This window comes from Tarenaya hassleriana, unplaced genomic scaffold (genome assembly GCF_000463585.1).
Source record: "Tarenaya hassleriana unplaced genomic scaffold, ASM46358v1 Cleome85, whole genome shotgun sequence".
Taxonomy (NCBI): Eukaryota; Viridiplantae; Streptophyta; class Magnoliopsida; order Brassicales; family Cleomaceae; genus Tarenaya; species Tarenaya hassleriana.
The window spans coordinates 175283-186323 of record NW_010970923.1 but is presented as its reverse complement, the minus strand read 5'-3'; the positions used below and the strand labels follow the sequence as shown (position 1 = coordinate 186323).

The window sequence follows — 11041 nt, the reverse complement described above, 5'->3', positions numbered from 1 at the left end:
GGAACTTTTGGGAAGCCTCCTAAACTCTTGAGGACGACTTTCAGACCATTTTGAGAGGTTTTGAGAGTTGAAAAACCAAAAGGAAGACCTCTGAAACCCTTGCGCAAAGAAGAAAGCGTTCTCCAGTCCTAGCAAACGTGTTCCAACCGTTGGAATCCTTTCCGCCGTATGGATACGTGTAGAGGGCGATGTATTCTTCCTGCCTTTAGTGATCGAACGAACTCTTTGATTGATACAGGTCCCGGATCGATTGAGGTAAGCGTTCTAACGTTTCTACAAGATCATGCATGATAGGTTTTAGGGTTTCATCAAAAATTTTGTTTTACATCCGTTGCGCAAACCCTAGAACCGATCTCTTAGAAATTAGATACGTTGTAGAGATCACAGGAATCCCAACAATTTAATGTAAGACTCTCATCTATTTATATTTTATTTTGATTATGAATAAAAAATATTATTTCACAAATTTCTACAGAAAGGTTATATTTCATTTAACCGTGGATATTGAGTATAAAATAGTTTTTATAAAGAGATATGGTTTACCATGAATTCAGATTTTTTTTGTAATTTCAGTTACATTGATATAATAATATTGTTTTATTCATACCTTTTTTATACATCTGCATATTCTTGATATCTATTCGTAGATATCGAAATTATGTTTTTAATAGTATAAAGAACGTTTGATTTGGTTGCGTATTAGGAAAGTTATTGAGTTCGAAAATTTCAATATAAAATTCAAAAAATCAATCGTATACAAAATATGAGAGAAAATAACACAACCAACGAATATTTGATAATTTTATATTAACTTAATTTTTAAATTTAATTTTACTATTATTAATATTTTATTAAATAAATTTATAATTTTATTGATTAAATTTTATAATATATACATTTTGGGTGGCACTGTTCATATGGATATATAATTGAGTGATTCAATTCTGAAGTATTAATAACAATATATGGTCGATTTAATTTGGTTTAATGGAATGATTTGTGTAAAATTTCTTCCTCATTAATCGATTAATAATACAAAAAAATTTCTCCGAATCCATTTGAGAAAAAGAAGAAAACGATAAATCGAGCATATTAGATTTCTAATTTTTTTTTGTAACTATCATTTTCAGAATTTAAATATTAGTTTATACACGGAAGATTGATACTTTAACTATTAAATTAAAATGATTGAAAAAAGATAAATTAATTTTGTTCCTACGAGCTTTGTCCACAAGATTTAAGGTGACAACAATCACATAACCAAAATTTTTCCTAACCAGGAACAAATGTGCCAACATAACCGAATCCAGCAACAAAGAAGGCGACGGACTGCAAGAAAAGGTACACATAGAAAAACGTCTTCCCGAATGCGAAATCGTAGCATCCGCAGAGAAAGATGTACAAACCCGCAACGAGCTCTCGCCAATGGATTCTGCACAGAGAACCGTTTGGACCTTTTCATAACATATATACAGATATGAATGAAGGGTGTAATGGAATGACGTGTTTGTCCGTACCTTTCGCCGAATTCACTTCTACGCTTCGTCGGGACTTTGGAGATTAACTTCATCTTAAGAGTATCTCCGAGTTTTTCTGTCACGACCCATTCGTTAACCCGCCCGGCATCAAGTAGGCCGATTAAGGTCGCCTTGGTCCGATGCATAGACATGACATTCTCGAATAAGATCCAAAACACCAGAAGATGCAGCGATCTGCCAGGCGAGGAAAAAAAGGGTCGTTTTGATGATTACGATGTATAGACAAAGAAATGAAAATGACGGGGGAGGGGCTTGTACCTCGGCGTAGCGACTGCGTTAAGGAGAGTGATTGTAGTCGGGATATAAACCGAGGCCCATTTCGGGATTTCGATCTCGGAGAAGAAAACACTGGTTGGCAAAATGAGACAGTAGAACACAAATGTGAAGATGTGTACTACTATCTTCCTTACGAAGAAGAAGCTATATATCAAATACAACTTCTTCCATAACGAAACTCTCTGCCAAGAGAGGGTACACACAATGGTTAGAACGAATCCGAACTCATCGAGAACTATAAGTTGTGCATTCATGTGTTTGCGTTTGCGTGTGCGTATTCGCATGACTAAAAGAGAGGGAAGGCTCGGGATCATATACCTTGTTCTCGATGATTTCCACCGTCATCTTTTTAAAGAGGTTTGCCGGACCACAAGACCAACGGTGTTGCTGAAACCGGTAAGCTTTGAAGGTGCTTGGCAACTCATTTTTCACCTTAAAAAATACGCCGAGTCGCTCATTTTACTCTACAAGCAAGGCATCTTGGTTGAATCTTTATTGGTGTCTGTAATGTCTTTTTTTTTTTACCTCAATGTCATGAACATACACAAACTTCCAACCGTTGAGACAGGCCCTAACCGCCAAATCCATGTCCTCCACAGTTGTCCGGTCCTTCCATCCTCCAGCTTCATTCAACGCAGAAATTCTCCACACACCCGCAGTCCCTGAATTTTCGGACACACGTCTTAGAATTAGCCGATGATATGTATTTTTCCGACATGATCAATAATTGGATACTCTCTTATATGTACCGTTGAATCCGAAGAAGGCATGAGTTGAAGAACCAGATTCTTGCTCTGCCAAGAAATGGTAGTTGAGGGACATCTCTTGCATTCTTGTCATCAAACACTCGTTGGCATTGACTGCGACACGAGTAGCCCATCGAATGATGCATTTCAACTAAAAAATGAGTATCGTTTTTCGCTGATTTCTGACAAGAATCTAATCAGAGTATGTTACTGACAAACATGACAAGTAACATTTTCAGGCACATTACCGAACTTCCACCGAGTCTGCACGAGAGCGATTTCGGGGTTGTGGACAAGGAAAGGGATTGTTCGAGTGAGGAAATCGGGATCTGGCTGGAAATCGGCATCGAAAATCACCACGTATTCGCATTTCTTGACATAGCTATGCTTCATCCCTGCTTTCAAAGCTCCTGCTTTGTATCCATTTCTGTTGTCCCTAATTTCGGACATTATGTTTATACCTTTGTTCGCCCATTTTGCGACCTCTATGTTTACTAGATCCTGTTCTCGAGCCAATTGTCACGCATAGATACATTAGTTCCATATAACGCTGAGCATAAAACACAAAACGTTTTCAGGGTTAACGAAGGACCTTACTGTCTTGATCTGTAGAATCATCAAGCACTTGAACTATCATACGATCCAACGGCCACGAGAGCGTGCAAGCTGCGCCTATCGATAGTTGACACACCTACAAAATTAAATTCATTAGCTATAACAAAATTTAAATGAAACCCACGAATTTTTTGTATTAACTACCTCTTTTTCATTGTACATTGGAATTTGGATAAGAACCATAGGATATGTGGCGTGGCCAAGCTCAATATCATCCTTCAATGCTTCCCATTTGTGTACCGTTTCCGGTTTTCGTCTGAGTAACTTGACAATGACTACAACTACGCTCATGTAAACTCTTTCTACGAACACCATCAAGGACATGAGCAGACATAATGTGATGAAAAACTTCAAAACGGGTATCAAGACAATGATCCTTGTCTGCTTCCAAATGTGTCCTATCTCTCCCATGTCGCCAATTCTCATGGACCCGTCAGATAATGTTGTTGTGGATGACAACTCGATTGATTCCATTCCTTCGGCTTTTGGACCTTGAAATACACAATGTTTAAACAAAACAAAAAAAAAAACAACTCAGAATCTGATCAAACCATCAAGATTGAGAAAAACTGGAAAGCATCACAGAGAAAGAGAGAGAGAGAGAACTGGAAACCAGAAGAAGACTTGGAAAGATTCATAAAGGAAGAGAGAGAGCTTCAAAACCGGCGACATTGTTCTTCGCAGAGATCAGGGAACTTGAGTTCTGCATTGTATCAAGACCTAGTAAGCTGAGAATGATGAACACGGAAAAGCGTTTTTTCTTTCTAGTTATATCATACAATTATATGGTTTTTATATAATTATTAAATTTTGTGGTACATTATTGACATTTCGACATACTAAGGTCGGGACCAGATCTTGCCTCTTGGTTGTATTCAGAAACTTTTTTTTTAAAAAAAAAACAGACTTTAGATCGTGAAAGCTATCTTCTCTCGATTCTTTGTCAATACATATATAATTTATTTTTTACAAAAGAAAATAATAAACTATAAGAATTCATATCTAGAGATGACTAGTCGAATAGCAAATACTGTATATTTTTCAAAAAGTTTTAATTAATGAAATATTGACATATTCTGAGAATGAGTTTACACAATGCATGAATTATAAAATCATTGTGTATAATTTTAATCCATTTGCTAACAATATTTTTTTTGTACTAGTCTATAGAAAAATTATTAACATGGAATGGAAGTACTAAACAAGTATCTTTTATCTAAATGACTTAATAAACATAAATAAATATATCAATTCAAATTAAGGTCAATACATATATAATTTATTTTTTACAAAAGAAAATAATAAACTATAAGAATTCATATCTAGAGATGACTAGTCGAATAGCAAATACTGTATATTTTTCAAAAAGTTTTAATTAATGAAATATTGACATATTCTGAGAATGAGTTTACACAATGCATGAATTATAAAATCATTGTGTATAATTTTAATCCATTTGCTAACAATATTTTTTTTGTACTAGTCTATAGAAAAATTATTAACATGGAATGGAAGTACTAAACAAGTATCTTTTATCTAAATGACTTAATAAACATAAATAAATATATCAATTCAAATTAAGGTTACTTAAGATTTAGAAATTTTCTTTACATATCGATCACCTGTTGTAAAATTCTTTTTTCATTTTTGCCAGCAATCACCGTACCTTGATCACAAAATATTCGTTAATCTAGACAAACTAATAATTTCGTGATCATAAAATAATATTTTTTTAATAAAATGATATTTCAAAGTAACTCTTTGCAATGTCAAAGGTATTGTTCGCATTTTTAATGTTAATCAAATAATATGATATATGAAATTCATCATAGACAATGATGAGATTTGTGTTATACTTTTCCTAATGGGCCATTTCATTTATAGTGTTGGCATCGCCGATGCTGATATCCAAAGCACATTCTATGGTATGTCTATTTGAAAACCAAGACTAGATCTTGGATTTGACTCTTGGCTTCTTGAATTTTTATAAATTATTTTAGGATTTTTATTAATGAATATTTCGTGGCCGCTTCTACTAAATCTACACAATATATATATATATATATATATATATATATATATATATATATATATGCATGCACATGTGTGTATAAACCTCCTAAATGTAATGTAATAAATGTATTCTTTGGTATAGGAAAAAAATAAGTAAATGGGAAAAGGCTTAATAAGTTTATTCACACTACTATTATGGTTGATACCCAAACGAAATTTCTTAAATTAATAGATTTGGACCGTTAAAAAAATTGAACTAAGTTTGACCGAAAACCAACCCCCAAAAAAATCTTAATTTTAATATAATTTATTTCCAAGAAAAGGACTAGGCCAACACATTCTCTATTAATACAGTTTCATAGGACAACACAAGAAATTCTAGTGAATCACGGTATTTCATGGGAGTTTAAAAGAAATGGCTTTACGGAGTTATATAATTTAGAGAATTTGATTAATTCATGTTAAATAATTGCAGTTTTATAAATTTCGAGAAGGAGTTGCATATATTAGATAATAGGGTATATATAGATATTTAGATCTATGGCGAATTTTACAAATTTCAGAGAGAATATTTACAAAGATAAAATAAAAAAGCGAAAAATACCTGCAATGATTTCAAGGATCAATATTTGATGCTTGAAACGGAGACGATAACCCATGCTCTCTTATTATCGTGTGTACGGCAATCTCTGGAAAAAAAAAATCATAAAAAAAAATAGTGTATGTCTCTTTGTCTTTTTATATCTACTTCCGCCTTGAGCATGACCATTCAAAGATCTCAATTTTCTTTCATACAAGTCTCTCTATATTTCAATTATCATTACAGCGAGTGCCATATAAATATACTTTAATAAACAACATATAAATGTGATAATGGGATTTATTTCCCTTTTCGGATTCACCATCAGTGCCCTTCCTTTCTTGTACATATGCCCAATACAGCAAGGCATTACGTCACCATCCGGTTGGTATGCATATAATAACATATTCATGGAAAATGCATTTTTTTAAAATGTGAAAATTATAAATAAATGAAGAAATACTGGTTCTCTCAATACGTGAGAAAGACTAAGGGGTATTTAGGTCTAATACAATGGATTCCATCATTTCGGATAAGTAATGAAGAGCTTGGGGTTTAGCGGAGTTAACGTTAACTTTGAATGAATCGACCAAGATAATTTGATCTTCTTCAACTTCCAACAGTTTTTTCCAAGAAAATATTTCTACTATACCCTGCACTTGAACTTTCAGGATATCCCTACCAGGAACCCTTCTTGACTCGGTCGTGGCACTTGGCAGCGTCCGTATGTACCGCTGCAGCTCGAGCAACATCTCTTCGATAGATAATATGCCACCGTCTCTGCCAATCATGGTTGTACCCTTCGCACCGAGAGCTCCATCTTCTCCCTTTACTACAAAAAAAATTGCATATAGCGACAGAATTTGCGACGGAATTTGTGACGGAATGTGATGATTCTGCGACAAAATGTGGAAAAAATTATCCGTCGCAAACAGTCGCAAAATCCATCGCAATTTGCTATGAGTTTGCGACGGATAATTATGTCACAACAAAAAAACAGATGATTGCGACGAAAAATTCCGTTACAATGTATTTTGTTTCGTTTTTCGATGAAATTTTTTGAACTTTGGACGCATGAATTAATTTTATTTTGTGATGGATTGCGAAGGAAATTTCCGTTGCAAAACGCAATTTAAAATTACGAGTCGTCTTCTTCATCAGCCTTAAAAAATTTTCGATAAAAAAATAAAGATCGCCAAATTTCTTCTAAATCTCTCCAAGAGTCACCGAATTTCTCCCATAAGGTAATATATATGTATTTATGTGTATATATATGTGTTTGATGTGTTTGTGTGTGTTTATGTATGTGCATGTGTATATGTGTGTGTAAGTGAAGGTGCATATGTATGTGTGTGTTTATGTATGTGTGTAAGTGAATGTGTATGTATGTGTGAATGTGTATGTGTGTGTGTATATGTATGTGAATGTGAATATGTAAGCGTATGTATATGTGATTGTATATGTATATGAATATATGTGTATATGTATGTGTATGTGTTTATGAAATGGATATGTGTATGCGTATGTGTATATATGTATATGTGTATGAGTATTTATATATGTATATATATGTGTGTGTTTATGTATATATGTGTATGTGTATATGAAAATATATATGTATGTATGTGTGTATGTGTATGTGAAATATATATGTGTATGTATATTTGTATGCGTGTAATGTATGTGTATATAGGTGTATGTGTACGTAAAAATGTATATATATATGTGTATATATAGTATATAATTTTTGATATTTTTTTTAAATTTTTTAAAACATTTGCGACGGAATTATCCGTCACTTTCTGTCGCAAAACGCAGATTTTTTCCGTCGTAAAGCTGCGACATATTAACGATAGTTATACGTTTGCGACAGCACTATAGTGACGAAAATAAGTCCGTCGCATTCCGTCGCAAATTTTAAATGCGACAAATTTCTTTTATATTTGAGACGGATTTTTCCATAGCTATATGACTGCTTTTTGTAGTGCTTGTCATCATTTGCGCAACAGAGGAGCTTCTTCACTGTAGCCAATGTCCATAGTTTCTTAGAGTTCCCGTATAACATAAAAAATGATAGATGGTGTCGCTGCAATGGTGGAAATAGAATCGTCGTCGTCTCTATCTTGTGCATCGCCGACCCTTCATTCTCTTTCTCGCACTCTCTATGCATCATATTCTTTTAAATTCTTACGATTTTCCCAATTAAGCATGATTGTACCTATAAGCACAATTCTGACACGCTTGGTAACATCATCCTTCCTTCCAGAATCCCTATCTTTCAACTTTATCCTTTGTCCACGGGAACCCAATCCGAATCATATTCCGTGAAATGGCCATAGACAAGAACCACTAAAATCTATCTTATTTTTTCTTGGAAGAACCCATCACCACCATCGTAGGCAGTATCCATGCCAATTTTCACCTTCTCCGGAATGTATGCCCAACTTCGTGAATCACCATTGTCGTTAATAGTCTGAGAAACAAATCGAAGTTTCTCCATGTCCTCCCATCCATCAATCTCATAAAATGTTCCAATTCGAGCAATCCATTCACTAACCTTATCCTCTTCTAGCACCATAGTCTCTGATCGTGCCAATGCACTATAATTAAAGCACTATAGGTTCGGGGTCTCACCAATGCTATGGATTATTTCTAAAGATCTAGATTGAATTACAGTCTTGGTTCGGTTCGGAAAACTCTAACTTCTAATCTACAACGCGTTCGGATCATGGATCATCGCTCTCTAACTAATGCATTCCTATAAGCTTCTGCATCTCTAGGTCCATATTAGAAGCATTAACGTTCACTCATATTGTTCCTAAATCAATTAAGAATTCTGTATCAAATCCTTCCTATGAGTTCAGAATTAATAATTGAATCTATCTTATGAATGAATTCTGGTATTAACTAATTCAAATTCCTTTGTAATTAATTAAACCACATCGATTCTATAGAGTGATAAATCCTAAGAACGCATTATTTTCAAGTTATAAAATCGGATCTAACCAAAACGTGCAATAATCTTATTAAGCACATAAACAAATCCATAATATGGCTAGAATCCCTAGCCTACAGCAAATAAACTACTCATACATCATGCAATGAACAACAATACGGGAGTATATCGTGGATTCATACATCATAATGAAAGAAAAAGAGAAAGAACACTTAGGAATGATGAATCCAATCTCTAAACTCCAATATGCAAGGATCTAAATGCTCCCAATGCTCTCCAATGGCCGAAGATGTGCTCGAAACCGAACTGTGCGCGAAAATGTAAAAATGTGCGAACTCCCTCTCGATTTCCGTACGGTTTCTTTTATAGACTTTTAAAAATATCGATGTTGCACAACATCGATATTCATTCAATTGCGCCGATATCGATTTTGGAGAAGTGTCGATATAGAAACTTGTTTAGATCTCAAGCTTTCTAGAACGTCGATACAAAGGTTGAGGAACTTCGATATCGAGTCTATTTCAACGTCGATATCGATGTTCTTAAAGTTGATATTGGTTTCTTTCGCTTCCTTAGTCTGTTTCTCGCTCGTGACACATCCGCGATCTATGTACTAAATATGTACAGAAATGAGAGGTAAAATACAACAAAAACTATAGAAAAATAACGTCAAAAACTGATGTTATCAGTCCATGTCGTTGTTAGATAGAGAGGTTGATAATAAGAGAGGGAAGAGTTATGGTGTAATATCCCGATTCCCGACTAAATTATTTAATTTAATTTCTGGAATAAAATAGGGTAAATCAAGTCTAAAATATAAGATGATTGGCATAAATATGGAACCAAAGGACAAGCAGGACTAAAACACGTCGAAAATTTTGAAAAAACGAAGGATAAATGGTCTAGACCGGTCGGTCCGGAGGTAGCCCGATCGGTCCAGAGAAAAGCGGAGAAAAGACGAAAAACCGGTCAAGACCGATCAGTCCAAAGTGCAGACCGATCAGTCTGCATGTGCGGTTCAACGCTAGACCGGACGGTCTGAGAGTTGGGGGAAAAGTCACCGAAAATTCTGACTTTCTTCCATTTTCGGCCGCGATTTTCTCGCGATACATCATCGCGAATGAATGCCACCAAGACGCAATGGACGACACCATCTCGCCCTCCTACCCTCTCCCTAGCCCCTATGGCGGCGAAAAACGTCGTTTTAACCAGTTCGAACAAAGCAAGATGATCATTCTGCAACCCAGAAACTGGTTCTTCTAAAAGAGAGAAAAAGAGAGTGATTCAGGAGGATTTGAGGCGAAACAAGCTCAAGGGATCCTAGAGGGTCGAGTATAGAAGACTACTGGAAAGTTCAAGGCATGAAACAACCCAGAGAGTTCGCATGAGCTCGGAGAAAAACACATCTCACAGAAATCCGAGGTGAGTGGTTTTGAGTTGGGTTTGTGAGATTCAATTTTCATGATTAATGGTGTAGATTAGTGTTTCTGCAAGAATTAACGATCTAGAAATGTTAAATGATGAGTGGGTAGCAATCGGGACCAAAATCGTATCAAAATTTGGTAAAAAATGGTGAAAATCGGGCTGGATCTCGCGGGGAAGATGAAGTCCAAGTCCCAGACCGGTCAGTCCAAGTCCAAGCCACAGACAGAACGAACGGTCTGGAATGAGCTGGACCGACCGGTCCACCATGTCCTAGACCGACCGGTCCAGGACTGGACCGACCGGTCTGGGTCACAGATGGAACAATCGGTCCGAAAATGATCTGGACCGACCGGTCCATGCCCAGACCGATCGGTCCAGGGGTAAAGATGAAGTTAATCGATTAAAACGCGTAGACCGGATGGTTTGTTCATAGACCGACCATTCCAGACGAAAACAAAAAGGGAAAAATCCCAAAATGGCTGGACGAATGTAAAAATGATGGCGGACCGAACGGTCCAATGAACGGATCGATCGGTCTGATCTAAAAATCAAAGGAGAACACTCTCAAATGGATCAAACTATATTAAGATTCTAATTAAGTTATAATCAAATGTAAAACGATAAAATAAGTGGGTTGAACGAATGTGAAAATGATGGAAGTACATAAATGAAGGAATCGAATTACAAGCCAAAGTGAGTATATTGAATAATTGCAGTGGAAAATTCAGGGATGGTAACATTGAAATAAAGGATAAAGGGTTGTATATGTATGCATGTGATTGAATGATTGATGGACCCCGTACTTAGTACCGATTAACAGTGTGGAGTCAGTACTAGTGCGGGGGGTGTAGAACCAGTGTCGGTTGACGACCTTGGAGTTAGCACTGGGGGG

General features: G+C 35.6%; 1 protein-coding gene across 1 annotated transcript; it reads right to left on the bottom strand.

The window, feature by feature from the left end:
- Positions 1 to 1185: 1185 nt before the first annotated feature.
- On the bottom strand, positions 1186 to 3905 carry LOC104803379 (probable mannan synthase 3). The gene is made up of 10 exons (XM_010527306.2): positions 3789 to 3905; positions 3320 to 3666; positions 3153 to 3251; positions 2809 to 3061; positions 2564 to 2674; positions 2340 to 2476; positions 2133 to 2246; positions 1797 to 1996; positions 1518 to 1712; positions 1186 to 1432 (listed from the first exon to the last, which is right to left on the bottom strand). Exons 1-10 carry the CDS (start codon positions 3811 to 3813, stop codon positions 1273 to 1275), a joined length of 1641 nt encoding a protein of 546 aa, XP_010525608.1. The 5' UTR covers positions 3814 to 3905; the 3' UTR covers positions 1186 to 1272.
- Between the last annotated feature and the right edge of the window lie 7136 nt (positions 3906 to 11041).

Bases quoted from the DNA above. Each gene is read 5' to 3' on its own strand.
- LOC104803379 (XM_010527306.2), bottom strand. From the start codon at position 3,813: ATGAATCTTTCCAAGTCTTCTTCTG. The intron at 3,062-3,152 runs GTCCTTCGTTAA...GCTCGAGAACAG, and splicing joins CTACAGATCAAGACAGTAAG to GATCTAGTAAACATAGAGGT. The intron at 2,477-2,563 runs GTACATATAAGA...CCGAAAATTCAG, and splicing joins TGCCTTCTTCGGATTCAACG to GGACTGCGGGTGTGTGGAGA.